The sequence below is a fragment of the Argentina silus genome (assembly GCF_951799395.1).
Source record: "Argentina silus genome assembly, chromosome: X".
In the NCBI taxonomy this organism is placed as follows: Eukaryota; Metazoa; Chordata; class Actinopteri; order Argentiniformes; family Argentinidae; genus Argentina; species Argentina silus.
The window spans coordinates 14,727,791-14,754,967 of record NC_139653.1 but is presented as its reverse complement, the minus strand read 5'-3'; the positions used below and the strand labels follow the sequence as shown (position 1 = coordinate 14,754,967).

Here is a 27,177-nt window from a genome sequence, read left to right as displayed (position 1 = left end):
AATGAGATTGTTCTTGAATTGAAAATATATGTTTTCCTTCAAAATAAAATTTTAGGATGAAATCCTCATATTTGAGCATGTAACACTTTGTGTTACAGTAAATGTGTTACAGTAATGAATTTTTCTGAAAATGCATTAAAAATGTATACTAAAACAATGAATTGAACAATTATAATAAATTTAGATCATATTTGTTGTAATGGGAAAGATCATTATTGTCTCTTTATCTTCTTAACTTTTACTATATGTAGTGCCAAGTTCGTGAGAATCACCCAAAGGTGCATAGGGGCCTACAGTATATGCCTCATCTTAGAATCTAAAAAGTGTCTTTACAGTGATGTTTCTGGCTTGTGTATCTCACCATTGCTTGTACCAACTGTGTTACTAAATTGTCTTGGTATTCAAAAACCTCACTGTGCGATCAAGATGCTGGTATGGATGATCTCTACCGGTCTGTCATGCATTATCATTTGAAGAGATTTCTTCTATGTGATTTCTGTAACATATATAGCATTCTTTACTTTAAAGTATTATCAGATGAGGATATCAGATTCTTCTTGCTCCTCCATTTGAGGAGAATTGTAAGGCAAGACTTTGACAATATATTTTATAAATATGACCAATGAATATTCAGACTTGTTACAGTACTGTGTAACAGTTACCTCTAGTCTTATTAGTCGTACCAAATCAGGACTATCCTATAAGTACCAGTGAGCCTACAGTACAGCAGGTCTAGAGAACCATATCCCTCTCTTTCTCTCTCACAGACAGCGTGGAGGATGACTTTGAGTTGTCAACCGTGTGCCATCGACCTGAAGGCCTGGACAAGCTGCAGGAGCAGTGCAAGTTCACCAAGAAGGAGCTCCAGGTTCTCTACAGGGGTTTCAAGAACGTAGGTGTGGGGAACAGAGGGGAGATTGCCTGCGTTATTGTGTGTTTGGTGTTAGGTATGAACTCCAGACCTGGGTCTGGAAAATGTCATGGTCAAATGACTCCTTTCCACTATGCAAACTCAATCAAGCACAGAAAATTACTTGAAATGATTTTGAATAGTATTTGAACCCAGGTCTGGAGATCTCTGACCCTCTCTCGCCCCTTTGTTGTTGTTCTATTGGTGTAGGAGTGTCCGAGTGGGGTGGTGAATGAAGAGACCTTCAAGACCATCTACTCCCAGTTCTTCCCTCAGGGAGGTGAGTCATTGACCCCCGCAATCCCAAACTCTTACCTCTCACCCAGTAGGACTACTGGCTTGTCTACATGTCCTTCTCTCCTCTCTTCCTTCACTGACCTGTATTAGTCATTGTATTGGAAACATCTATTGTTATGAACCAGCCTACTGTTAGCCTACTAAAACTACACAGCTTTGTTGTCTAGGGATAAAAGATAGGCTAACTAGGCTGGTATTTGCAACCTGACTGCATGAATGCAGTATTAACATGGAAGTGAAATATGTCAACGTGTGTCTGTCAAGCCCCAGAGTGACATGTGCTGATCTGCATCCTCCAACCTCTGTTCTCAGATCTGTAACATTGGTCCTCTCTGGGTCAGTCAGCTCCAGCGTTGTTGTTCGTTCCAGATTTGTTTTTAAAATGGATGGTGGCAAACTCTGTAACGATTGAAGGGACTTCAGGTCTCACATTGCTAGTCCATAAGTCCTTGTTTGTCTCTGGGTCAAACTAGAGACACCATCAAAGAGACTTGGTCGAGAAATGTTAGAGAGCGAGCACAGGCCACACCCCCTCTCTTTTATATCCTTCAGACAGGAAGTACACCTGACAGTAAGGGATGCATGTGCAACACTGCCCCCTGGGGTGTTGAGTCATGTAGTGTCTAGTAAATGCAATCGAATCTACCTAGAACCTACTGTAGGGTAGTCACACTATCCAATCATGTTAGATTAGTGTTTACCTCATAGAAGGGAGAATAGAAGGATTCAATTGGGAAACATTGGAATAGGACCAGGTTATTCAACAAAGACAGATAGAAGCCTGCTGTAGTCCACCAGTCCTAGCACAGTAGAGACGGGACACTGCTTTGTTCCAAATTATATTTAGATTGACGATATATTGAACTACTTGTTTGAACATGTTAAAGTAGAAAAAGGTATTGTTTGAAGTGATATTTAGGTAGAACGATGTATTTAATGACTGGCTATTTTTGGTGATGTTGGTATTATGTTGTCTGGGACATGGTTCAAGCATACAAACTGTATATCTCTGCCATTTCAGATTCAAGTACGTACGCACACTTCCTGTTTGAAGCCTTTGACACTAACAAGAATGGATCGGTTAGTTTCGAGGTGAGTGCTATTTTTATGTCTACTTCCTTCGGGAGATGGGGGTAAGTGTCTGTTAGGCAGTAAATACGCTGCCACAACTGAATCCATATCGAAACAGAACACATGCCCTTCCTCTCAATCCATGAACACATATAGTCCCACACAGCCTGTAGAGTGTGTTCTCTAAGTAAAATAGATTTGTCTTTATTTATCCAGTGTAATCACTCCTGTGTGTGTGTGTGTGTGTGTGTGTGTGTGTGTGTGTGTGTGTGTGTGTGTGTGTGTGTGTGTGTGTGTGTGTGTGTGTGTGTGTGTGTGTGTGTGTGTGTGTGTGTCTTTCTCAGGACTTTGTGTTTGGTCTGTCCATCATTCTGAGAGGGACCATCAATGACCGGCTAAACTGGGCCTTCAACCTGTATGACTTGAACAAGGATGGCTGCATCACCAAAGAGGTAAAAAGCAAACACACACACATACACACACACACTCTCACACATGCACACACACTCTCACACATGCACACACACATGCATACATGTATGTATGGTTATAATATGTATTCAGTGTTAGTTCTCCTCTGTGCTCTGAACTAAGCAAACTCTTCCAAAAGCACAAGTCTATACTAGAAGGTTGACAGTCTTCTCTGTTCTGAAGATGACCTGACATTTCAGAGTGGAGAGTGAATGATTGATGTTTTGCTCTGACAGTACTCTCTGTGATTGTCATCTCTCTCTACTTCTTTCTCCCTCTCTTCCTCTCTCTTTTTTTCTCCCTCTCCCTTGCTCCCTCTCTCCTTCTCCCCTTTCTAGGAGATGATGGACATAATGAAGTCGATCTATGACATGATGGGGAAGTACACATACCCAAATATGCAGGACGATGCCCCCAGAGAACATGTGGAGAGCTTCTTTCAGGTCAAACAAGCCACAATTCACTTCACATTGTCATTATTTCAAACCAGTCTAAAACAGAGTGTAGATATGAAGTTTTCCATAGCCATGTTTGGCATTGAATTACTTTTTCCTGTTTCCCTCTCCCTTCAGAAAATGGACCGTAATAATGATGGGGTGGTTACCATTGATGAGTTCATCGAGTCATGCCAAAAGGTAGGTCATCTGTGTGTGTGTGTGTGTGTGTGTGTGTGTGTGTGTGTGTGTGTGTGTGTGTGTGTGTGTGTGTGTGTGTGTGTGTGTGTGTGCGAATGAGTGAGTGAGTGAGTGAGTGAGTGAGTGAATCCAAGATGAGGGGACATTTGATATGACTTCATACTATGTGTCTCTGATGTTTCTTTACTCTCGTAAATTGACATCTCAAAAAGATGAGAGCGAGAAGGTTGAAAAAACAGTGATCGATGATGCCACTGAGGTGGTGTCTGCACTCTGCTATCTCTCTGTGCCTAATAATCTCTTTCTCTTCTGCATCCCTCTCTCCTACTCCCCTTTCAGGATGAGAACATCATGCAGTCCATGCAGCTGTTTGACAACGTCATCTAGAAGTTCACCCTGGAGCACAGGGTGTGCGTGTGTGCGTGTGCGTGTGCGTGTGCGTGTGTGTGTGCGTGTGTAGATCTGTGTGTATGCGAGGGGGCCAATCCGAGGAATGAGTGCCCCTACCATCCCCTCCCCCCACCCACCTCCCTCCCTCCTCCCCCACCTCCCTCTCTCCAAGCCACAAAGGGCCCCCACCTCCTCATCCAGTACTTTAGCTTCTCCCCAGAGACACAGAGAGAAGAGGACGAGGCTGGCTCATAGATTCACACACAGCCAAACCTACACCTGTTTTATGTAACACTTTGTTTAACATTCCTGCTTGTGAGAGAGAAAGAGAGCTACAGAACTGTAGCCTGCTGTCCGGACTCGGAGTGGGATGACGTTGTCCCTCAACATTTAACTAAGGTCAGTTACCATTGTCTCCCTAATGGTTGAGGTTAGGATTTGGGAAGCGAAAACTGATCCTAGGTCTGTGCCTCCGAGTAGCCTAATGTGTACCTTGAGCAGTTGGACTCACACCGTGGTAATAATAGGCAAGGTGACTGTAGCACCACCTAGTGGGCAAGCAGAAGAAAGACACCTGGGAGAAAGAAAACAACCAACCTGCAGAAATTACAGGATAGCCTGAAGAAGGATGGAGGAGAGAGGGTGTTGTTTTCAGATTTGAATATCGCATGATGATGTCACAGATAACCTAATGTATTGACAAAGGTACTCCAAAGCCTGTCTGTCTGTCTGCTGTCCGTACTCATCCACATGTGCCTCGCCCCATCTGTATATATATGTGTGTGTGTGTGTGTGTGTGTGTGTGTGTGTGTGTGTGTGTGTGTGTGTGTGTGTGTGTGTGTGTGTGTGTGGCAGCACTGGCGTAACTTAAAAACTCCCTACCATCTTCCTCTGGAAGGAATACGTTCACCTACATTGCCTCTTCTATAGACTACTACCACAGATACCCCTCGGGCCTTTTCTAATCTACATGTATTACCATAGCAGTTGTATGGGTCTGTCAACTGTTGTACCTCCTCCAGTAAACCCAGTGGTGTAACACTAGGCAGTACTATGTGGCGTGCAACTAATGAACATAGTCTTGCTGCTTTGACCATCCTGGCTCGTATCCACATACAGAATACGGGAGATGAACATGCAGTATTCATGCGAGAGCTAATACTGTATAATATCAAAAGGGACATGATAATACTGGATCATCTAATGTACTGTACACCATATACTGTAAATTGCACCATAGTTTTGAGAATATGTTGAATGATTACAGAGTCGTTTAATATGTAGGCAGATTAAATTGAATACCGTTACTTAATAAAAGATCAAGGAAAAAGCAAGAAATGCTGAGTGCAGTTCTATCACTTACAAAATATCAAAAGAACCCCTGGTTACATTCATACATGACCAGTGTCCTTCAGTCAGTTTCAGTCAGTCAAAGGGGAGAGGCCTGTGTGTGTGTGTGTGTGTGTGTGTGTGTGTGTGTGTGTGTGTGTGTGTGTGTGTGTGTGTGTGTGTGTGTGTGTGTGTGTGTGTGTGTGTGTGTGTGTGTGTGTGTGTGTGTGTGTGTGTGTACACAGTGGTATAGTGATGACATTGTGTGTGTGTGTGAGAGCTAGTTTGACTACACTGGTACTGTTTCCCCTCTACCCCCTCTCACACTGACACCAAAGAGTCAGACACAGACTGAAGAGGTATTTTCAGCCACTGTTAAAGTTATATCATGGTATACATAGGCAGACATTTAAATGTGTGTGTGTGAGAGAGAAGGGGAAGGAGGTGGAAGGGAAGGAGAGAAAGAAAATGGGATGGAAAGGGATTGTACATGTGTTTATGTGACTGTATGAGAGTGAGAGAGAGTGAAGAGGTGATCTAGATCGTTGTGTTTTTTCAGGTTATTTGCCAACTTGTTGTCCTTGTAAATGGGGTGTATAATGGGGTGTCTCACATGAGGCTCTGAAGAGAGAATGCTGACCTTTTGTAAGATAACCTCACTAATCCATCAACCTATAGATTTACTGTATGTGTTTTAATTTATGCTGTATTCTAGAGCTTTTCTCAACCTCTGGCATTTGTTTGCCAGTTGGTAAATGTAAGAGGGACCCGTTATAAATCCCCATTTGAATGTGCCGCTAGCTGGGTCTTGAATACAAAGACAACAGTGGCATAAGCAATAATGTCCATATCCTATCCCTGTTCTTACTTTCTTATTCCCCCTCTCCTCTCCTCTTCTCTTCTGATCCTTCTCCTCCTTTTTCTGTGGTCTGTGTTAGCATGACTAGGGTGGGTTGGGGTACAGTATGTACTTTATGAGGTCATATCAGCACCCTACGCTTGTGTTTACTACGAGTAAGGGAGGAAGTAATGCATTTTCAAAGTATTTCTGGTATAAGGTCTGGTCCTGTTCGAATGCATAATTCCTTCCTCCCTTCCTTGAAGAAATCACTGATATGACATGACTTGATAGGTGAAAGCAATGCAATGAAAATCTTGCTGGGACCAATCCAATCATGTTAGATCAGTCATTACTTCAAAGGAAGGGAGGAAGCAAGGATGCATTTCTGAAGTATTTCAACAGGGCCCTGGTCCCAGTCAACACCCTGTCTCTACATCTCCTCTAGAGGGTCTCAGGGACCAGCAGCAATAGGTGAAGACCCTCGTCGTTGTAATCTGCACTTTCCTCCTACTCAGTATATGTAATTTCTGTACTTTGCTTGTTTCCCTCTATTCAAATATATTTTCAGTCTCGTTATATTTTCGGAGAAGAAAATCGGTATAGCTCTTATTGTTCCCTTGCTGGTGCCATAGGTGACCTCCATTCCTGACTACAAGTGAAACCTGTCTATACTCGCATGTACTTTGTCTAGAGCAATGAAAACCTACTAACCCGTTGTACTGACCGTGTCTAGTTAGCTAGCCTCAACTGGTTGAATTGCATATTCAAGATGTGTATATTTTGTACAGAGACAATAAAATCACAATTGCTATGCACCAATGAGTTGTGTGCGCTTTATGTGTGTTTTCTGAAAAAGCCACCAGTATAGTTCGGGATTGCTTTCATTAAAACAAGAGCAATAGGAAAAGTCAAAATTTACATTTCTAGATACAGATGACAAAACAATCAAACTCAAGATTCTACAGATTTATTTTCAGTTATTGACAATTCAACCGTGCAATGTCAAAAAGACATATTGAAGAAATAATGTAAGTATACACGCATTAAAAAAAAGACTCGCCTCCACAAGTCATACCTCTCTTCCTCCCCAACTCTCCCCGCAGCCTGACGATGAAAAGCTCAACCAAGAGGTAGTGCATGGATCAGCAAACACAAGGCAATGGATGAGGAACAACTCAGAATTTATGCATTCATGTCCTTTTATAGAACAAAAGGCACATGAATGTCCTATTGTTTTAGTGTACCTACAGCAGTATATTCAATCTACCCAAACAATAAGTCTTCTCATATTCTAGCATTCAGATTAAAGGAGCTATAGTGCACATGAAATCTGGCTCCCTGGTGGCCACAAGTGGAAATTGCAATTACAATGAGCTTAGTTAATTTACACTAGACAATAGGACTAGCTAGCTTCCATAACAAAATCGCCTATCCAGACCATTGAGATAAAATCTTGAATGTCAAGTGGAGAGGTAATAATACATTTGCTACAGATAGTTGATTTGCCTAGCTTCTGTAACAACCTACGATTTGACAGAGGCTGTAACAGCTAGGAGAAATCAATACAAATGTTGATCAAATGTTGGTGGGGAGCTATTACTTTTAAACACTACTCCACAATCCCTGCAGATTTTTTAAGGCCATTACAACTGCTGTAGTACAGTGAAAATGTAATGAGTAGCTCCTTTAACAGATCAAAACTTAGAATCCATGATTTGTTTATGTGTCATTTAAGCATTTTAGCTAAATGTCTTTCAATTGGATTTCTGAACTAGATACAGTCACCATCTGCTGGCATGACTACTGTACTGCAGGAAACACGGTAATTGCAAAATAGAGCACCTACTGTAGTAGTATTCTGCTATTGCATCACAAACAGTTCTGTAACTTCACCTTATATATTTAACCTTTGCTTATCCAGGTGTGTCTCAGTGACAAACCTAATTTTCAAGAGAAACCTGATCCAATAGCCTGACTTTCACTAGAAAAGATGGTTTGCAGCGATGTAGCATGGATTGCTATGCTATAGTTCTAGATGAAGAATCAAAGGTCCAATCTCAAAAATCAATACTTCATCAGGGAGTGTGATCATCTTAGGGATGTCCGACTCTTCACTTCTCTCTTTTTCTCTCTCCACCTGTCCTCTTTCTTGCACAAACCAGTGTCAATTTGGTGAAAAGGATTGTCTCTCTCTCTTCTTTGGGAATTGAGGTGTAGCTGGAGACTTGGGGTGTGTTGGTGGTGCAACAGGCATCTACTTGGCCACCTTCCTGAGCTCTGCGAGGACCCAGATGGCGAATGAGAGGAGAGCGACAGAGCCAGACTGGTGGACGGCTGCCAGAGGGGTGGGCACATACAGCAGCAGGGTGCTGATACCCAGCGCAACCTGGGACAGAACAACAGAGCATTAGTTTGTCTTATTGAAAAATGTTGCTTTGAGAAATAACCTTGCATGATAATGATCCTAATATCCTCTGAACTATAGACCCTGAAAGGTCAGAGATGCTACTGAACTCTTTAAATATACACAATCCGAACGACAACTGGGACAGTTACTGGCTAACCTAGGGACTCCTAGGACCTCTACAGTTTTCTTGATATTAAGAGCCCTGTGAGTGAGTGCGTACCTGTCCATAGGCCATAGCTGTTAAACAGCCGATAGCTATCTTGGCCCTCCTGGGCAGCCTCATCCTCCTGGAGAACAGATAAAGACCAGTGATAGCAGTCAGGGTAGAGATTGCCTGGAGGAAGGGAGAGAGGGAGGGAAAGCGAGAGGACATTAATCACCATTGTGTCATTACACTGAAAACTACCTTTCTTTTGTCATCACCTTGTCCTGACAACTGAATATAGTGCAGGGGGGTTCTTGAACCTTGTCAATCATGGGAGAAGACAAGGGAAGGATACCAGTGAGTGTCAGACTCTTTAAGCCTCCTGCTACTATGCTAGAGAACAAGCCCATTTGGTTTGTCCATGTAAATATTACTCTGACAGGCCCTTTTTTAGCAGTATTTACTCACAAGGATGCGGTGGTCAAACTGAACAGTGGTGGGGTTTTCAAAGAAGTTTTTGAGGGTGGGAGAGAAGGCCAGCAGATCATCAGGGATCCAGCGCTCACCCATCTTAGGGAAGGAGTTATACACCAAACCAGCATCCAGACCCGCTACAAACGCACCTACAACACAACATCCAACACAGGTTCAGGTACAGTCATCCATTAGACCTACTGCTGTATTCTACATCAACCCCTGCCTCATACACAGACACAATAAAGGCTGTACCTGAGAGAGCAGTGACAAGGACCAATCCTCCAGTGCCCTTAGCAAACCTCCTGAGCTGGGTCAGCTTCTTAGTGTCAGTCAACTGAGGGGAGGGGGGGATGACGACACACGTAATAAATCAAAGAGAAATTACATTTAAGTGAGTGTGTGTGTGTGTGTATATTATATATATATATAGCTCAGTACCTTGGGAGTAGGGAGCAGTAGTGTGAGTCCAGTCCAGAGACTGGCACAGTAGAGCAGCAGAGCTGAGCCCAGGTGGGCAGACAGGCGGTACTGACTAACACGGGGGATGTCATAGGACTCAGGCTTCTCCTCCAGACCACTCTTCACCATGTACCAGCCCAGCAGGCCCTAAAGGGGGGAGGACCAGAAGAGAAACGGAGACCAGTTAAAACACACACAAATGCCCAAGAGGTAGAAGACCAATACACGCAGCCTCTCTTTCTCCTCCTAATTCTTTCACTCCCTACCTCCTCCCCCTCTTACCTGGAAGAAGACAAATCCACATAGCCCTAGTACTCGTCCCTTCATGGATCTGTTGAAGTATCCTTTCTTCCAGAAGTAAATGGTGGGGAGGACATAAGCCAGTCCCACCAGCCTGCCCCACATGCGGTGTCCCCACTCCATGAAGAAGATAAACTTAAACTCTGGTAGAGTCATGTCGTGGTTCATTCTGTAGGCACACAAGGCATAATTTAAATGGGGACAAAAGATTTCTTTAAAAGTTCTCCAACAGGTTCCGAAAACATGTTCCGTTGTAGTCTGAGTTGACCGGACAGTGGCGATAAACTCACATTTTAAACTCAGGGAACTGCTGGTACTTCTGGAATTCTGCCTCCCATTCACCCTGAGTCTGTGGGGGCTTCATCTCTCTCACCAGGTGCCAGTCCACCATGGACAACCCTGATTCTGTCAGCCTGAAAGAATCAAACAGACAATGCATGTTTACAGTTGATGTACTATTGCCTAGTGGGACAAGCAAGGACCAAGAACACCACTAATGTATAGAGTATCAAGATTCTCTATTCCTTTGTTTAAGTCATACTACTAGGACAAACGACATAACTATATAAATCTACAAACAATGTCATGATACACGTGATATGTATTAAATAACTTCATTGTCATATCCAATGTTCCCTCTAAGCTGCGCGCCTGTGCAATCGCGCACTGCTCGCACATTCTCAGCGCACAAGAAAATCTATGCAGCGCATAAAATAAAATTCACCATAAACGTATTATTTAATATCTAATAGTAGACCTAATCTAATCTAATTAATTAGACCAATAATGTGTTTTTTGTACCATTTTTCAATGTAACACAGTGAGTGACAGGTGTCCAGCCAATGATACGATACGGTTTACTGACGCTACGCAGCCAATCATAGCATTGATAGTGCTTGCATATGTGCCCTGCCCATACGCACCATGCAGGTTAGCTAGCTGACAACAATGCGGCGGAGTTAACCCATTTGTGCCGGATTGCATCTACCGCCGGTTGCTGCGTTACGCACATTTGAATTTGCCGCCAGTTGCTGCGTAGCGCAGCATATTTGATTTGTCATAATGGACTGGACCACAGCCAGGCCAAAGCAGGACTCTCACATATAACATATAACATACTATACATCCCATGAACAACAAGATTTTTGTCTTTTTCATTTTAAGTGGGCCAAATCGCTTATATTAAAAGTAAACTAATGAAAATTGCTGCTGTAATTTGATTCTTTTAATAAGCCATGTAACTTGCTATGATCCAAGGTTTTGAACAGGTGTGATACTGGTGTGTGGCCACAGCGTGCACATCTGATGTTGCTCACAGTGGTCCTCAGTGTGCTCAGGGAGCTTGTGTGTATGCCCAGACACATGAAAAATTAGAGGGAACATTGGTCATATCCCAATTACCTTGTGACACCTCCCAATACCACTGCTCCGACCACCAGCCCACTGCAGCCCACCAGCCAGCGGCCGACGATCCGATTTGTGGCCCCATTGGGAACAGTCATTGCGGCGGGGAGAGGAGCGGCTCCTGCCTCCCCTGTGATGGTACTTTGGCCTCTCTTCGCCAAACATTGCCGCAATGGAGCGGTCCGCTTTTGTTACGGAAGAGACAGGATGTTATCAAAGCGTTTTGGTCACCTAACCACGAACGGATGATGCAGGTGTCATCTGCAGCAAGCGACGCACCGGCTAGGCAGTGCACGCATCGTTATAACAATTGTGATAGCTGCTGCCAACGACTGAACGGGCACCAAGCTTTTAAAACGACAAATAGTGACAAACAACAAGAACTTGGAAAAAATGTAATTTGCTAAAAAAAAAAAATCTCTTTATGGAAATAATATTCTCACTACTGCTGGTACAATGTTGTTGTGTACCAACACAGAGTTGATTACATCCATTCTGACCTTCCTTGCTCTTGACTGAAGCGAGTGTCAACAATATCAACTGTTGCTAGTTGACAGACTATATCACACAGCATGGTACTCGCAACTCGATTAGAGTGTTCCCATGTAATTGCTAGTAGCAACTTATGGAACAGAACACACTTCCCAGGCACCATCTCACCACGAGAAGTGGATCGGTCAGCCATTACATTAGCTAACGCGTTAGCTAATTAAGTCAATGTTTAGCTCCCATTTAATCAAGTAAACACATACATTGCTCTGTTGAAAGGCTCTCCCACCTCGACAGCCACACGAGACCACGGTCCGTAACAAGGGAAGCAGCATCCTTATTTAAAACGCTCTGTAGACCGCAAAGCTTCAACGCAAACCTTACACAAATATGAAAACGACTTCCTACATTGCGACTCAACTCTGACCTATGACGTAACATCGAAACTACAGTAACAAAATCCCCTTTTGTCTTTCTCAAAATAATGTTTTATTCATCGTAAATCCAAATACGTATATCCAAGACGTTTTTGGACAATACATCATTTTACTTTGCATAAGCAACGCTGTTGTATTGCATACTTCGAAGTTAAGCGTACGTCATTACATTGTAAACCATGTGGATGTGCACGACATAATACATCGATTTACAATTTAGGTGGACATTATTGCTGTGGATCTGTGCCAGGCATTTGCAGACGAGACAGATTTACTCGTTCTGTATAAATATAAATATATCTCTTGTAGCCAGGTAATTATAATTTATGGGCTGGAGTAATTCACTTTCTTAACCGAATGAATGTATAAAAATGTGCCCACGTTTTTTCACAAAACGTGCACACATACTTTTTAATTTGCAGAACCATTAATCAATCACAGAGAGTGCAAAACAGATCGCAAATGTCACGTGAAGGTAGTCGAAAGTGGCAATCAGAAGTCGAGGTGGCAATCAGATCGAAGAACAGTTGACAGCTGCAAGTAATCGCCGAAGTCGAAACTTCAAATTGCTTCATTCACTGTAAATGTCTTTCAGCCAACCGTTCAAAACACCCTGAAACGTTAGGATAGCAACTGTATGCCAGCATTCCTGGGGTTTGGGATTGAAATAGCACAGTTTAAGTAAGATTCTGTCTCTCTCGCTCTCTCTCTTTCTGTAGGATGGCAGAGACCTTCTTGATGGAGGTGTGTGTGGACTCAGTGGAGTCAGCTATCAACGCAGAGACAGGAGGTATTGTATAACTTACTGCACACAGGGGTAGGTCTCATAGTCACTAGACTCTCTCTCTTGTCTCCAGTCCTCTCCTTCCTCTGCATTGAAAACAGGATCATATTATTGAAAGCAACATGCAGTAGGCTACTAGGTATTTGCTCTTACCAGTCCAGTTCTTACACATCAGTGCAGAATCTGCACATAAAGGAGAGGAGATGGGGAGAGGAAGCCACCTCAGACTATTGCTTTTACCCCTTTTCTTTCAGCAGAGTGTCATAGACAGTGTAATGTTATGCAGTAACATAATGCAGTGTAATGTATAGGATAATTGTGTAATGTTTACAATGATTAAATGTAACCTTTTTTGAATAAGCATACCATGGCCTCCATATGTGTCCCCTTCTATTGCTACACTAATAGTAAAATCACTGATTTCATAAGGCAGCATCCTACTTAAAGGTCCCTGTGTGTATAAAGAATGTTTCTGTATATTTCATGACGAGTCTGAATACAATTTTAAGTGTTTACCTAACCCCTGACAGGTGCAGGTCGCCTTGAGCTGTGCTCTAGTCTCCTGGAAGGAGGTATCACGCCCAGCATAGGTGAGCCCTCATACACACCTACATTTGTTATGCTGTTTTGTCAGATTAGCCAACTCATTTCCTTACAGAATAGGTATATACATTTTTGGTTGGATCATTGTATATCCATCATGACAGTGGTATGGTCCAGCAATGTCTGAGTCCAAACATTGTATGAAGGTATGTAAAAGGATATTGATTCACTGTCTTATGCCAGCCATAAAGAGATGATGAATTATGTGGTAACACCGTCTCATACAAGTTATTTTAGGCTGATAATAAGGCAGTCAGATTGATTCAGAAAGTTCTCATACCAAATGTCAACCAGACATCTAAACATAAAGTTTGCAAGACATTGTAATGTTAACGTCCCTGAGATGTCAATTTTGATGAGTACACACTGTTCCACTTAGATGTTGCTCTGACATATTCATAGAAACATTTTATTAGCATATGACAAAGGTTACCTTCAGATTATTGCATTGTAGTTTTAAGCAATCATTGAGGCTATGTTCTCTCATAGGGAAATGGTTGTATAATGCACAGCGAATTGTCAGCTCCTTCAAAAAACAAACTTGACGATATGAGAACACTATACTGTATTTTCTGTTTTGTACACTGGTGCAGGTCTGCTGCAGGTGGTTAAGCAGTGTGTGCGGATTCCGGTCTACACCATGATCCGGCCTCGTGGGGGGGACTTCCTGTATTCAGACCATGAGGTTGAGGTGATGAGGAGAGACATTGAGCTTATGAAGAGTCATGGTGCAGATGGTCTAGTGCTGGGAGCACTAACAGAGGACGGACAAGTGGATGCAGAGCTCTGTATGGACCTACTGGGTAGGAGCATGTCAGCGTGCTGGCAGCACAGAGAGCTACAGTCTTGCAATGGGCCTCAGTGTGTGACCTGTTATTTTTCATTAAATAATAGAAACCATCAGTGTTGAGCTATCTCTTTTAGAATCCAATTGCTTCTCATTTTTTTTCTCTCCAACAGCTGCTTCTCGCCCGCTACCCGTTACTTTTCACCGAGGTAAAATAGATGGCATCCTCTTTTTTTTTTTTGGAAAAGATTTGGAAGGTTGATATAACATACAAAATAAAAAGATTCATGAACCTGTTTTTTTCTGAAACTGGTACATCTCAAAAAGTTGTAAAGTTAAAGCCTAAAGTTGTATAATTTACTCATCTGAATTGATCTATAAACACAAGAGGTGAAAGCAATATTGATCAAGCCTTCCAGGAATCTGGAAAAGATGAGGAGAGGAAGTCACTGTAGACTATTCAGATGTACCTGGTGACAACCACATTTGACCTAGCCTTACCATTCTAGCTTTCGACATGGTGCACGACCCCGTGGTTGCCTTGGAGATGCTGGTGTCGCTGGGGTTTGAACGTTTACTGACGAGCGGTTGTGATAGCTCTGCCCTGGAAGGACTCCCTCTCATCAAACGCCTGGTGGAACAGGTGTGTGCGTGTGCATGCGCGCTCTCAACCTTTGATGTGTTCTGTGTGATGAGATGTTATTTAATCAAACCTCCTGTCATGTCATCCAACAGGCGAAAGGCAGGATAACCATCATGCCAGGTTAGTGTACTACACAACATGAGGTTCATTTAATGCAGCAATGTTATAATAATCCCTAGATACTGCATAACCTCTGCAATAATACCAGACATAATGTGCCTCATGAGAGAGTGTGTGTGTGTGTGTGTGTGACTGCAGGAGGTGGTATCACTGAGAGGAACCTCCAGAGGATTCTAGAAGGTTCTGGAGCTCAGGATTTCCACTGTTCCGCCCGCTCCAGTAAGGACTCTGCCATGAAGTTCAGGTGAGTTCCTATCAATCCCCCTCTTGAAAGCAGCTGAGACTGGGCATGTCAACATCCAACACTATTCTCACTCCATCACAGGTGAAGATCTGGTGTTAAACAAAGGTGTGTGTGTGTGTGTCTCTCTCTTTTACAGGAACTCCTGTGTGAATATGGGCGCCTCTCTTGCAGCACCTGAGTATGTCCTGAAGGTAACAGACATGAGCAAAGTCCGCAATCTCAACGCTATCGCCAAGAACACTCTATAGGCCTGATTAGGGAGTAGTCACTAGACAACCATGTCAGAAAGGACACAAGTGGTATAATCTTCAGAACTGATCAGGTACAGAGCCTTTTTCTTTTGTATTTAGGGTTAAGGTAGGGGTAATAGATAATACGACTACTATTACTAGTCAATCATTATAAAGCAGTGTCCTTTCTAACATGGCAAGATAGTGACTACATGCCCGCTCGACGCCCAGGGATAGCCAGTCCCCAGGGTAGGAAGACCTAACTGGGGAGAGAGAGGATGTTGTTACCTCCAGTTTGTGTTTGATGTTATATGAGAGAGAAAGGTTTAGAACAGTGGTCTTCACCCCCCAGTCCTGGAGAGCCACAGTGTTAACACACTTTGGTTCCAGCTCAGCACCAACACTCTTATTCAACTAATCAACTGCTTACCAAGATCAGGGGTGTTCATGCTGCGCTGGAACAAAGGCCTGCGTATATACTGAAACCTTCCAGGACCCAGAGTGAAGAACACTGATTAACATGACAAAATCTAATCAGTGGTTTTGTTTTTGATTTGTGTTCTAATGTTTTAGCACAAGCTAACACAATGACTAGATGCAGTTAAATATCTGTTTGTTTCAAATAATTATGTGCAGAGGAAGTAAGCAGATAAGATGATGGTGATATTCTGAATATCAAATTGTTGATTTAAGTCTCAGATTTGTATTTTATTTGAAATGTTTGTATTTCTGGATCTCCCAAGCATGGTTGTATGCTGACATGCAACAGTGCTCTCTGATTTAATAGAATGTTAGAGGTTAAAACTGTAAACAGTACTATTTTGTTTTATGCCAATGAACTGTTAAAGTCCTACCGATACTGTAACACTGTGAAGCCATGCAGAATTGTACACAAATGTTGTAACTTGAGTTGTGAAATGTAAACAGAACGGGCCTGTGCCATTTGTCCCAAATAAATCTAACTCATGTTTACGATCCTGCTCAGTCATTTAAGAATAGTGGACAACAGCAGTGCTGTTTGGATAAAATATGTAAGAAACAGTTTCAAAAGTGTTCTTTGGAGGAGCTTCAGTAATTCATGTTCAGATGGATCAAGATCGTATTTAAAACATTTCACACTTTGCTGAATGCTACCCAGCCGAAGTGTGCCATCTTTTCCAATAATCCTTGTAGCCATCCTGTAAGCCAAATAATGAAGACATTTAATACGCAAATAAAGAGTGCCTTTTCTTTTCTAATGAGTATGCCCACTTATTTGTTATAATCAAGATGTGATAAAAAATGTTCTTGGAGAAATGTGTACTTTGTACTTTCTTTTCCTGAGGAAAAGAAGAGAACTTGAGAATGTCCCAGTGATGTCCTCAGTCATAGGGATGTCCTCTTGCCAACGTTCTATGGACCTTAGCAGCGGATGTCCTCGGGATGTCATTTTGTGTGCAGGGATGGTCCTTATGCCACCGTAGTTTGCTGCATTTGGGCTCTAAACAAGGAACAAAGAGTGGTGGTGATGCGGGCAGGGCCCACAGATCCACCGACCCACGGCCCACAGATCCCACATATCCACCGCCCCCACAGATCCACTGGCCCACCAGGAATTCCCCTGATGCTCCAGATGTTTCCTTCTCCCCTGATGATATACTAAAACTGGTCACATCCAAGCGGGCAACCACCTGCCCTCTCGATCCTATCCCCTCCCCCTTTCTCCAATCCATTTCCGAAGACCTCCTTCCATTCCTCACCACCATAATCAATTCCTCTCTATCCACAGGATCTCTCCCAGCTGTCTTTAAGACAGCCAGAGTCAAGCCTCTTCTCAAGAAACCAACTCTCCTGTCTGCTGTCCATAACTACAGACCAGTATCCCTTCTCTCCTTCTTATCTAAAACCCTTGAACATGCTGTCTCTAACCAACTGTCTCACTATCTTCTTCAGAACAATCTCCTTGACCCTCACCAATCCGGCTTTAAGGCTTGGCACCCTACTGAGACTCCTCCTTGCTGTCACGGAGGCCCTCCACTCTGCTCGATGGCTCAGTAATTTCTTCACATGGTTTCTCCTACCACTGCTATGAAGATGACACTCAACTCTTTTCCTCCCCTCTGACACACAGGTGGCGACGTGTATCTACATGTCTTGCAGACATTTCTGCTTGGATGTCAGCCCACCACCTCAAGTTCAACCTTAACAAGACTGAGCTGCTCTTCCTCCCTGGGAAAGCCTGCCCTCTCCAATACTTCTCCATCACAGTAGATAACTCCACTGTGACCTCCTCCCAGACAGCCAAGAATCTTGGGGAGATCTTTGACAGCCACTTATCCTGTGCGGCGAACATCACAGCGACAGCACGCTCCTGTAGATTCTTCCTCTACAACATCAGAAGTCCATACGTCCATTCCTCACGAGAGAAGCAGCACAACTCTTGGTCCAGGCACTTGTGATCTCCCGCCTTGACTACTGCAACGCACTCTTGGCCACCTCCGCCATCAGACCTCTGCAGCTCATCCAGAATGCTACTGCCCATCTGGCATTCAATCTCCCCAAATTCTCCTTCTCACCCTTCACTGGCTCCTGGTAGCAGCTCACATCAGATTCAAGAACCTGGTGCTCGCCAACAGGGCAGCAAAGGGAACAGCCCTTCCCTACTTGCAAGCAATGGTCAACCCCCAAACTCCTGGACTGAACTGAATTAGTTTTTCACTTTCTTGCATTTTGCACCTTTTTGTGTTCCTGTTTTGCACGGTGTAACCTAGGTTAAAATAGCCATAAACAGATACTTGAATAAATAACAGTAAAAATATTTCGGAATAAATATTCTGACATTAGAAATAAAAGTCAATGATTTAGTCTAATAAATAGGATTAAAAATAATTCGTTTCAATATTGATTTTTACAGGAAGTTTTGTCACTTAAACTAGTCAGCCAATCAGAATGGCTGGTTGCAACTTCCTGTTTCATTGAGAATGCTAGTCAGAGACGAAGCAAGTTGAGCAAAAAGCTAGTGGAACTAACCAGTGAGCAAAATAACAGCAAAACCGAGTGAAAACGTTTAATTTCTTTGATTTGAAAGTGTTTTATGTTGTATTCTGTCTGCAAAGGTAGACTGTGGTTTATTTAGACATTATATAAGAGAGTAAAACCGTGTATTATCCGGATCGTTCGGAGCCACGCTCCCGCTGGCGAGCCTCCTACATTTTTGAGAAGAACCATCGGATCATCATCACGTTGCATCCACAAGATTCATCTACATTCTGGAGAAGAACAAGGACTATTTCATCGGATTTGCGGTAGGACTGTGTAAAGCCTTCGTTATTTCGTTGCAAAAGGATTCGTTTGGACTTTAATTTGCGGTAAGCGTGGACTCAATGAAAACTAAGTTCGCACGTGGCATTCGCTGGACTGTTCGCCTGGTCGCTAGCAAGGTTGAATTCGCTGACCGTTGTATACGGTCTATGATTGAATTGCATTGTTGACTGAAAAGATTGATTAGCATTTAACTTGATACTTGATAGTTATTCACTATACGTTCATAGCCTTGATGTTAATGTTGAATGGTGAATGTTTTAATTGATGTTTGATGGTATTATTGTTAGCCTACTGGTTTCATGCTAATGCCAAACTGATTTTGATTTTGTTTCTGAACTCGCTAAACATAGTAGCTCACTGGTTTATATTGCTAAAATAGGAGATTAATACTTGATACTTGATTCTAAATAGGCCTAGTGAAACTATTGATTTAATTAAGATTTAAAAGATCTTAATGATATTTAGATAGAATAATCTTATGGAAAAGTAAGAGCCATTGAACTTAAAATAGTTAACTATTGAAATTAGAAACCAAATAGAACTTTAAAAGCAACTTTAAAGGAGACTTCACTTTCGAAATATTTTCTTGAACTGAAAGAGACTTTGTTTTCTTGATATTCCTTAAAGAAGAGGTTTATTATTGATCCAATTGCATTTAGATGCAAATGTTTTCAGTATTCAATGTATGTATGTGTAATGTAAACTGTCTTATGGTACCAATTTTCTACTTCTAACCTTTTCTACAAATTTGTATAAACAAGCCGGCATTTAAAACTTACTTGATGGTCTGTGGTGTGTCTGATTATTATTTTGCTATTATTACTGTTTTAACTACTACTGCTCCCTACGAGCCTAGTCACTGGTCCTAACATAACATTCTTATCTACAACTCGAGATAAGTGTTACAACATCAAGAATGTATTACATTGGAATGTATTGTACAGTATCTTGGCTTATACATTAAATTATTATATTAGAGTAAATTACTGTCAAACCAAATATATAATACATCTAACACAATATTGAAAAATTATGTTGTCTGGCCTTGGTTATTATGAGTCATACAGTACACCAAACCCCACTCACATAAGGGAGGTGTGTGTGTGTGTGTGTGTGTGTGTGTGTGTGTGTGTGTGTGTGTGTGTGTGTGTGTGTGTGTGTGTGTGTGTGTGTGTGCTTGTCCTTAATATGAACTAATTGTATGGGCATCTTTAGGTGATGACCCTCAGGTGTTGGTGAGACATAGTGGGTGTTCTACCTGGAGTCTCACCACGGATGCCGTTTAATGCTGTGTGTGTGTGCGTGATCTGCTTTTACAGACATCATAAATCTTATTTTCCTACACATGTACATACTGCAGATGAGATATGAGAGATAAACAAACTGTGAGTCTTGTGGCAACCAATCAGATTACAATCTCTTCATCACCTGCATCATCACACACATGAGCACGCAGGCACGCGCACACACACACTTTTTACACACTAAGTTCCCTCACACACAGAATTGAATGGCATTGTCTATTCATGAATTGTGAGCAGTAACAGCAGCGTGTAAATATCATTTCGGCCCATTATCGTTGCGTTCCAAGTGAAAGACAGCAATCCAAATGCTGCATAGGAGAAGCTAGATTAATTGTCATTTGGTTTTATATGGCTCATCATGATACAATCGCAGTATTCCAAGAATATGAAGTTAACAATATATGCCATTTACCTGACGCTTTTATCCAAATTGCAGAGTGCATACATTTTACATTTGTCAGTATTTATGGTCCCAGCGGGAAGTTCTGCGTGTATTATCAAGTAGCTACAATGCTATCATTGTTATTTATTTATGTTTATCACATTGATCTCCTACAGCCCATTTTACACCGCCAACCAAGTTGATAATGTTGTCAACTGAATTGATTAAGCAGATTTTGCATGGCTCTGGATTTACGTATATCGCGCGTAATAATGAGCGCGTCATACCGAATTTGAGAAACAGAACTTCGGATCAGTCAGTTAGTATTCGACACCAAACCGATAGCTAAAACCTCTTGCAATAGCGCGTTTAGTTGATACATACTAGTAGTCTAGATACTGCCTTCAAAACCCAACATTACCTGCCTTGTCTTGTACGCAGTAAGGTATGTCTTCCAAATGTTTTTAATTATTTGTTTTATTTATTTATTTAAAAGTATTTTAAGTTTTTAATGTGTTTTTAGTTTGTGTTTTACAATTGTTGCCTACACAATTTATTGTATATCTATATACTATCTGGTGATGTTGGGTTACGTACAGTAGAAGGCAAAATACGAAGATAGTGTCATAAATTCTGCAGCTTGCAGCTATAGCCTACTTCTTATGACAAACAATTGGAAAAAGACAATGGCATGGCCTGGGTACCAGTCTGTAATTTGAAATATTAGTTTCATGTAATTTCTATCACAGAAGGCCTTTAGATGAAGAATAGGGTTTACGGCTGTTAATTCAACGCATGGCAACATCTACGCACCATGGGTTTCTGCCGGTGCCCTACGTTGCCACTCATTGGTGGTGCGTAAAGATGCCACGCGTTAAACCAGATTTTAATCCTAGTTAGCACTGATGGGTGTGGATTGTTTCTGTGATACAACAGTCTTTGAATTGAATAGATTGGATTCCATCAGATCAAGTCTAACTGTAACGGTAATGACCAGAGCAGTGTAGGCTATATGGAATACATAAAATACGATTAGATACAGAAGGAGTTATTTGAACCTCCCAGTGATTTTAATGTCACTACTCTTCATATAGCCTAGGCCTTGAAGCGCACTGTATTGCATCCATGTACGAAATGTGGCATATAAATAAAGTTTGCTTTGATTTGATGATGACCAATCAGATATATATTTCACCCAAGATTCTACGTGTCATCCGCATCTAGCGCGATCATGAGCGCGTCACAGTCCCCAACATTCCCGCAACTAGAAACAGAGCTTTTGGGTCAAACAGGAGTTTATTCAACCTATATATAACCTGGCTAAATATACTAAATTGCGCTGTCTGAATAGAAACTACCAAACAAGTTACCTACAATCAAACAACCTGGTCGTGTTTGCTGTAAAGTATGTGTGCAAATTTAAAGTTTACAGCGGTTACCTATAGCCTACTGTTTGCCCGTAGCTGTTATCTGGTGCTGCTGGATTACCCACAGTAGAGTTCTCTTTCACCCTGATGAGTCGTGTGTGTGTGTGTGTGTGTGTGTGTGTGTGTGTGTGTGTGTGTGTGTGTGTGTGTGTGTGTGTGTGTGTGTGTGTGTGTGTGAAATTGACAACTGTATATGGAGATAGATTACTGACAATATTATTCTAAATAAATAGAGTACATTTCACAAATGACAGATCTGTGAACACAAAGCACAAATAAAATTCACTATCCACAAACAAACACCTCTTGATTTGTATTTGTAAAAAATATTTGAATAAATGCAAAATGATTTGAGTAAATGCTCTAAAATGTCTAAACAAACATCATGATGTGTGAATAAAAAACATGGCAAACATCTTTTCAAAGTTATTTAAAAATTGTAAAAAAAATAAATAAATAAAAAGTTGAGTTAGAACTGTTGAATCTTCATTTGCGGGTCTGTTTTGGCACTAACTTTCCGCTTGTAGATGGAAAATTATCCACAAATGAAGGGCTTAAGCAGGGGCTTAATGAGTTAGCTATCTCCCCCCATGGTATGAACAATGTTGAACATAAGACTGTTTACCTGACATTACACTCAATATAAACATTGCATTGTTGATTTATATCTGTAAGTAATTGGAGGGTTATGGACATATGGTCACAATGGCCACAGGCGTGAGTCATTTATAAAGATTTTTACAACACTGTTCCAAAATGTTCCTGGGAGAAGAACCTCCGTCCAAACTGACTTTAACTGAAATGAAGCCACTGGATGTAGGGGCACATGATGCGCTTATAATAATGATATACACTCACCGAACACTTTATTAGGAACACTATACTTCATCAAGAACATAAAAGTTTCAACAGAGGACCTATAGAGGCTGTGGCATCTGACTCCCAAGGCTGAAATGTACTGATTGACTCAACAGCTGACAGAATGTAGGTCAGGTAGACAGCGTAAGGCTTTCATTACACAGGGTTGTTATTGCTACATGATTGATAATGCATTTGTTGCATGGACTGGACACTGCTATGGTGCTACCCTGCAATACACAGATAGGCAGCAAATGGCATAGCGATGACAAAATAAAGGTCTGCATATCATTTCAATACAGACTATGTTCTCTAACCCAAACCCTTAAATATTACCTACCTGATACTGGAGACCATAGGCCACTGGGTTGAGCACCTTGAAGGGACCGATGAAGTGGGGGGAGAGCTTGCGGGACTCTACCCGCAGGGGAAGGTCCTTGGTGGACAGCCAGACCTTTTGCCCCGGACGGAATGATGGTGCGAGCTTTCGCCGTCTGTTGACATGGGTCTGCTGATGCCGGGAGGCCTCCTCCAGGTACTTACATTTTACATTTTTGCCATTTAGCAGACACTTATATCCAAAGTGAATTACAACAAGTACATTTGTCAAGTGAATTAATAATCTATACATCAGTCATCATAAGAAAATAAATCGATGCTAGGATCAGGGGCCGGCACAATGCTAATAGAAGAAGGATTACTTTTTTTTTTCTTTTTTTTTCTTATTAACAGTAGAGGAACTGTACAGAGCATTAGCGGGGGGTGAAGATTTCTTAGGAGGGACAGTCAAGATGTAGCCTGAAGAGATAGGTCTTCAGTCTACGGCGGAAGATAGGTAGTGACTGCAGTCCTGACAGCAGTAGGAAGCTCGTTCCACCACCAGGGTGCCAATACAGTGAAAAGCTGTGACTGAACAGCGTGGCCGATGCATCCTCGTAGAGTGCCAAGCGGCCAGCTGAGGTGGAAGAATGGAGTGATCAGGCAGGGATTTAGGGGCTGACCATTGCTTGCAAGTAGGGAGGGGCTGTTCCCTTTACCACCCGGTAGGCGAGCACCAGGGTCTTGAATCGGATGCGAGCTGCTACCGGGTCCCAGTGAAGGGTGCGAAGGAGGGGGGTGACATGGGATAATTTGGGGAGATTGAACACCAGCAGCATTATATCCAAGCAGAACTGTCTGCAAGACACATGCCAAGACACGTGTATATCAGAGGGGGGGGCGAGAGAAAGAGTTGAGTGTCATCAGTGGTAGGAGAAACCATGTGAGGAAATTACAGAGCCAAGAGATTTGGTATAAAGGGAGAACTGTAAGGGCCCTAGGACGGAGCCCTGCAAACCAGGAGAGTGCAGAGCCAGAAATGCCCAGCTCTGATAGGGTGTAGAGAAGGATCAGGTGGTTTACAGTGTTGAATGCAGTGGACAGGTCCAGAAGAACGAGAACAAAGGAGAGGGCGGAAGCTCGAGCACAGTGGTGGGTCTCTGTGACAGCAAGGAGAGCAGTCTCAGTAGAGGAGGTTGTTCTGAAGGAGATAGTGAGACAGTTGGTTAGAGACAGCAGGTTCAAGGGTTTTAGATAACAAGGAGAGAAGGGATACTGGTCTGTAGTTATGGACAGCAGATGGATCAAGAGTTGGCTTCATGAGAAGAGGAGGTTAGGGTGTTGTGCGCATACTCAGCCCACAAGAGATGACTACACCAGGCCACGGGGTTGGAGGAGACCTCAGGGTCATTTCCAGGTCCTGATTGACCCTCTCCATCTGGCCATTGGATTGTGGGTGGTATCCGGAGGAAAGACTGACTGTTGCCCCGATGAGTGTGTAGAAGGCCATTCAGAACTGGCGGTGATCTGCAGGCCCCGGTCTGACATGATGTCCAGTGGAAGACTAAACATCCGGAAGACATGCTGGACCATGAGCTCTGTGGTCTCTCGAGCTGTGGGGACTTTGGGGATAGGCACAAATTGGCAGGTCTTAGAGAAGCGGTGACTATGACCAGTATGACTGTGTTACCTTGTGACGGTGGGAGACCATTGATGAAGTCCATAGTTCTCTTTCATAATATTTCGTTCGATGTCTCACTATGGGATGCACGCCTGCTGCAGCCCTCAGAAGCATTAATCTCATTACACCAATCCTGATTGGCTGGTAAACGTGTGCGTCCGCCTGTGCGTCCGTTTGAATGACGGCACCACGTCATTCAAACACCTCTTCTCACTCGGAGCATATCTCGCGTCCAGGGCTAACTAGTTTAACTGTCCACAGACAGATCTTATCTAGCTTCTGTCGCCGGGCGCTACTAGCCTTGGAGATTTTTTTGCTTCGTCGGTCACACCAGATCGAAGTTGAACCCAGTGCTTTCCTTGTCCTCCACGACTTGGTCAGCACTGTCCTCGACGCCCCACCACGGCAGTTCGAGCACCGAGTATTAGCGCACCAGCTAATTTCTCGACTTCTTCAGTTAGCACACCAGCTAACTGCCTCGACTCCCTGCCTGCACACCAGCTCGCGAGGAATGGAGGCTAAAACCCCTCACACCAGAGGGCACGGAGACTCTGGAGCCCGACTCTGTCGCTGCGGGAATAAGATAGCGAGTAAGGATCCACACCAGGTCTGCTCGAGCTGCCTGGGGCTGGAACACGCCCGGCTAGCTATCGACGTCCCTGGCTCGTGTCAATGCTGTGCGGTGTACACCGTCAAGAGTCTCCGCAGACGGCTAGCCCGCCAAGCTAGCTTGTCTGGACATGACCCCTATCTCCCTTCCGACGGCGCCGCTGTCAAGGCTGGAGAGGAGGCGGGGGTCGCCGCGGTGGCGGCACCGGAGGCTAGCGCCAGCTGGGGCTCCCAGCTCGACCTGGCCGCGGTTCCCCCGCAGGAGGAAGACGTCCTTGAACTGGACTATGGGGACGATGAATATGGTACCTCGGAACTCCTCATATCAGAGGATGAAGAAGAGGACGACATATTCATCACTCCGGCCCGGGCTGCGCAGCCCGCGGCCTCCGTCGCCTCTTGGGACGGAGGTGAGAGTAGCACACCAGCTTGGACATGTTCGACGTGTGCAAACGCCTGCCCGGCTGGCCATCCCCTGGCCCGCTGTCGTAGCTGAGACCACCAGATCCCGCTACGAGGGGAAGAAATTGCCCTTGGCCAAGAGTGCGACGAAGCAAATTCTCCCCGTCTTCCCAGAGCTGCTGGATGAGGTGGCGCGCTCGTGGAGAGACCGCCCTTACAGCAGCAGGAGCCCGATTCCCGGTGCCTCATCCCTCGACTGTGAGGCGATGGAGAGCCTGGGTCTGCTCTGCATGCCTCCGATGGAGCCACTCGTTGCAGCGCACCTTCACCCTCAGCTGTCAGCGGTGTCCTCCCGGAGCCCTAGCCTGCCATCCAAGTCTGACCGTTTTCAGTCAGCTCTGACTGAAAAGGCTTATAAGGCGGCGGCGCTTTCGGCCAGAGCGCTCAATGTCCTCTCCCTGCTCACGGCTTATCAAGCTGAGTTATGTGAGGATTTTGTGCAAACTCAGGACCCAGTCACGTGGGAGGAGATACCGGTCATTACCGACCTGTGCCTCCGTGTCCAACGCTGCGCGGTCCAGGCCGCGGGAAGAGCGATGGGAGCTATGGTTCTGCAGGAACGAGCGCGGTGGCTCAACCTCGCCAACCTGTCAGACAGAGAGAAGGACGACGTGCTGGACATGCCCATCGTCCCGGAGGGGATTTTTGGTTCCGCGTTGGCATCAATGCAACGGCGGTGTGAAGCCAAAAAGAAGGAGGACGAAGCTCTCCAGCTCTGCCTCCCCCGGAAGCCCCCGGCTCCCTCTCTGCCTGCGCAGCGCAAAAACTTCGCACAGGCTGCTTCCCAAGGCTCGCGGTTTAAGATTCCTAAACCGCCGAAGCCCCAGCCCGCCCCGCCCGCTCAGCCCGGTCGGGCCGGCTGGTCCAAGAAACCCCCGGCCTCGGCTGCAGCTCCGCCGGCACAGCCCGTGCAGGCTGCCGCCTACCAGCCCAGGAAGAAGAGGAGAGCGGTCTGACCGCCCCTCTCTCCACCGGTGATTCAGCTGGATGTTCCCCGTTCTCCGGCTTCACCTGTTCGGCTTTCGAGCGTGCGAGCAGGGGCCCCCCACGCCCCCATCTCCCAGCTGCCACGGACCGTGCCAGAGCGAGCCGGGAGAGATGGACATTTGACAGCAGAGGGTTCAGCAGTTGCCCCTCTCTCATGTCCACAAGCACGCACACACACACACACGTTTTCATAAAGAAAAGAAAATGTGTCCCGCTGCCGCATCCAGGCCGAGTGCCGAGGGTGCAGCTAATAAAAAAAGCCAAAATTATCAAAATAAGCAGCGCGGTGGCGACACCCGCTGTCCCGCCTCGGCGGAAGGCCGCAGCCTTCCCCGAGGCGGGGGTTGTGAGGTCCCCGCCGCTGCGCTGTCCT

General features: G+C 44.0%; 3 protein-coding genes across 10 annotated transcripts in view; 2 read left to right on the top strand and 1 right to left on the bottom strand.

Annotated features, from left to right (window-relative positions):
• Window positions 1–3,771, top strand: part of LOC310822582 (A-type potassium channel modulatory protein KCNIP2) — a gene marked incomplete at both ends in the record, with an annotated part of 111,384 nt that extends 107,613 nt beyond the window's left edge. For 3 of the 6 annotated variants that reach the window (XM_083694965.1, XM_083694964.1, XM_083694963.1), the window contains 7 exons: window positions 772–892; window positions 1,121–1,190; window positions 2,229–2,299; window positions 2,623–2,730; window positions 3,088–3,192; window positions 3,322–3,384; window positions 3,724–3,771. In XM_083694965.1, the coding sequence (XP_083551091.1) occupies window positions 772–892; window positions 1,121–1,190; window positions 2,229–2,299; window positions 2,623–2,730; window positions 3,088–3,192; window positions 3,322–3,384; window positions 3,724–3,771 (586 nt within the window). Of the gene's footprint in view, window positions 1–767; window positions 893–1,120; window positions 1,191–2,228; window positions 2,300–2,622; window positions 2,731–3,087; window positions 3,193–3,321; window positions 3,385–3,723 lie in introns of all 6 variants that reach the window. The other 3 variants (XM_083694968.1, XM_083694967.1, XM_083694966.1) reach the window with 1 other exon arrangement.
• A 3,124-nt stretch (window positions 3,772–6,895) lies between these two features.
• Window positions 6,896–12,016, bottom strand: cox15 (cytochrome c oxidase assembly homolog 15 (yeast)). Of its 2 annotated transcripts, XM_083694799.1 has the most exons (9): window positions 11,889–12,016; window positions 11,134–11,321; window positions 10,023–10,145; window positions 9,715–9,901; window positions 9,412–9,579; window positions 9,226–9,307; window positions 8,965–9,119; window positions 8,572–8,685; window positions 6,896–8,330 (listed from the first exon to the last, which is right to left on the bottom strand). In XM_083694799.1, exons 1-9 carry the CDS (start codon window positions 11,958–11,960, stop codon window positions 8,199–8,201), a joined length of 1,221 nt encoding a protein of 406 aa, XP_083550925.1. In that variant the 5' UTR covers window positions 11,961–12,016; the 3' UTR covers window positions 6,896–8,198. The 2 variants fall into 2 exon arrangements, with proteins under 2 accessions (XP_083550925.1, XP_083550926.1); XM_083694800.1 differs by lacking the exon at window positions 11,889–12,016 and having other exon boundaries at window positions 11,134–11,814.
• Window positions 12,017–12,530: 514 nt separating this feature from the next.
• On the top strand, window positions 12,531–16,672 carry cutc (cutC copper transporter homolog (E. coli)). Of its 2 annotated transcripts, none has more exons than XM_083694991.1 (9): window positions 12,531–12,642; window positions 12,782–12,852; window positions 13,377–13,436; window positions 14,043–14,252; window positions 14,410–14,445; window positions 14,746–14,879; window positions 14,972–14,999; window positions 15,138–15,243; window positions 15,380–16,672. In XM_083694991.1, exons 2-9 carry the CDS (start codon window positions 12,783–12,785, stop codon window positions 15,489–15,491), a joined length of 756 nt encoding a protein of 251 aa, XP_083551117.1. In that variant the 5' UTR covers window positions 12,531–12,642; window position 12,782; the 3' UTR covers window positions 15,492–16,672. The 2 variants fall into 2 exon arrangements, with proteins under 2 accessions (XP_083551117.1, XP_083551118.1); XM_083694992.1 differs by having other exon boundaries at window positions 12,544–12,602.
• Window positions 16,673–27,177: the final 10,505 nt, after the last annotated feature.

What these genes read in the sequence shown, in the direction of transcription:
- cox15 (XM_083694799.1), bottom strand. Translation starts at nt 11,960, where the DNA reads ATGCTGCTTCCCTTGTTACGGACCGTGGTCTCGTGTGGCTGTCGAGGT. An exon ending in GTATTGGGAGGTGTCACAAG is followed by an intron (nt 10,146 to 11,133) that starts GTAATTGGGATA and finishes TGATTCTTTCAG; the next exon opens with GCTGACAGAATCAGGGTTGT. An exon ending in TACTGCTCCCTACTCCCAAG is followed by an intron (nt 9,308 to 9,411) that starts GTACTGAGCTAT and finishes CCCTCCCCTCAG; the next exon opens with TTGACTGACACTAAGAAGCT.
- cutc (XM_083694991.1), top strand. Translation starts at nt 12,783, where the DNA reads ATGGCAGAGACCTTCTTGATGGAGGTGTGTGTGGACTCAGTGGAGTCA. An exon ending in TATCAACGCAGAGACAGGAG is followed by an intron (nt 12,853 to 13,376) that starts GTATTGTATAAC and finishes AACCCCTGACAG; the next exon opens with GTGCAGGTCGCCTTGAGCTG. An exon ending in GACTCTGCCATGAAGTTCAG is followed by an intron (nt 15,244 to 15,379) that starts GTGAGTTCCTAT and finishes TCTCTTTTACAG; the next exon opens with GAACTCCTGTGTGAATATGG.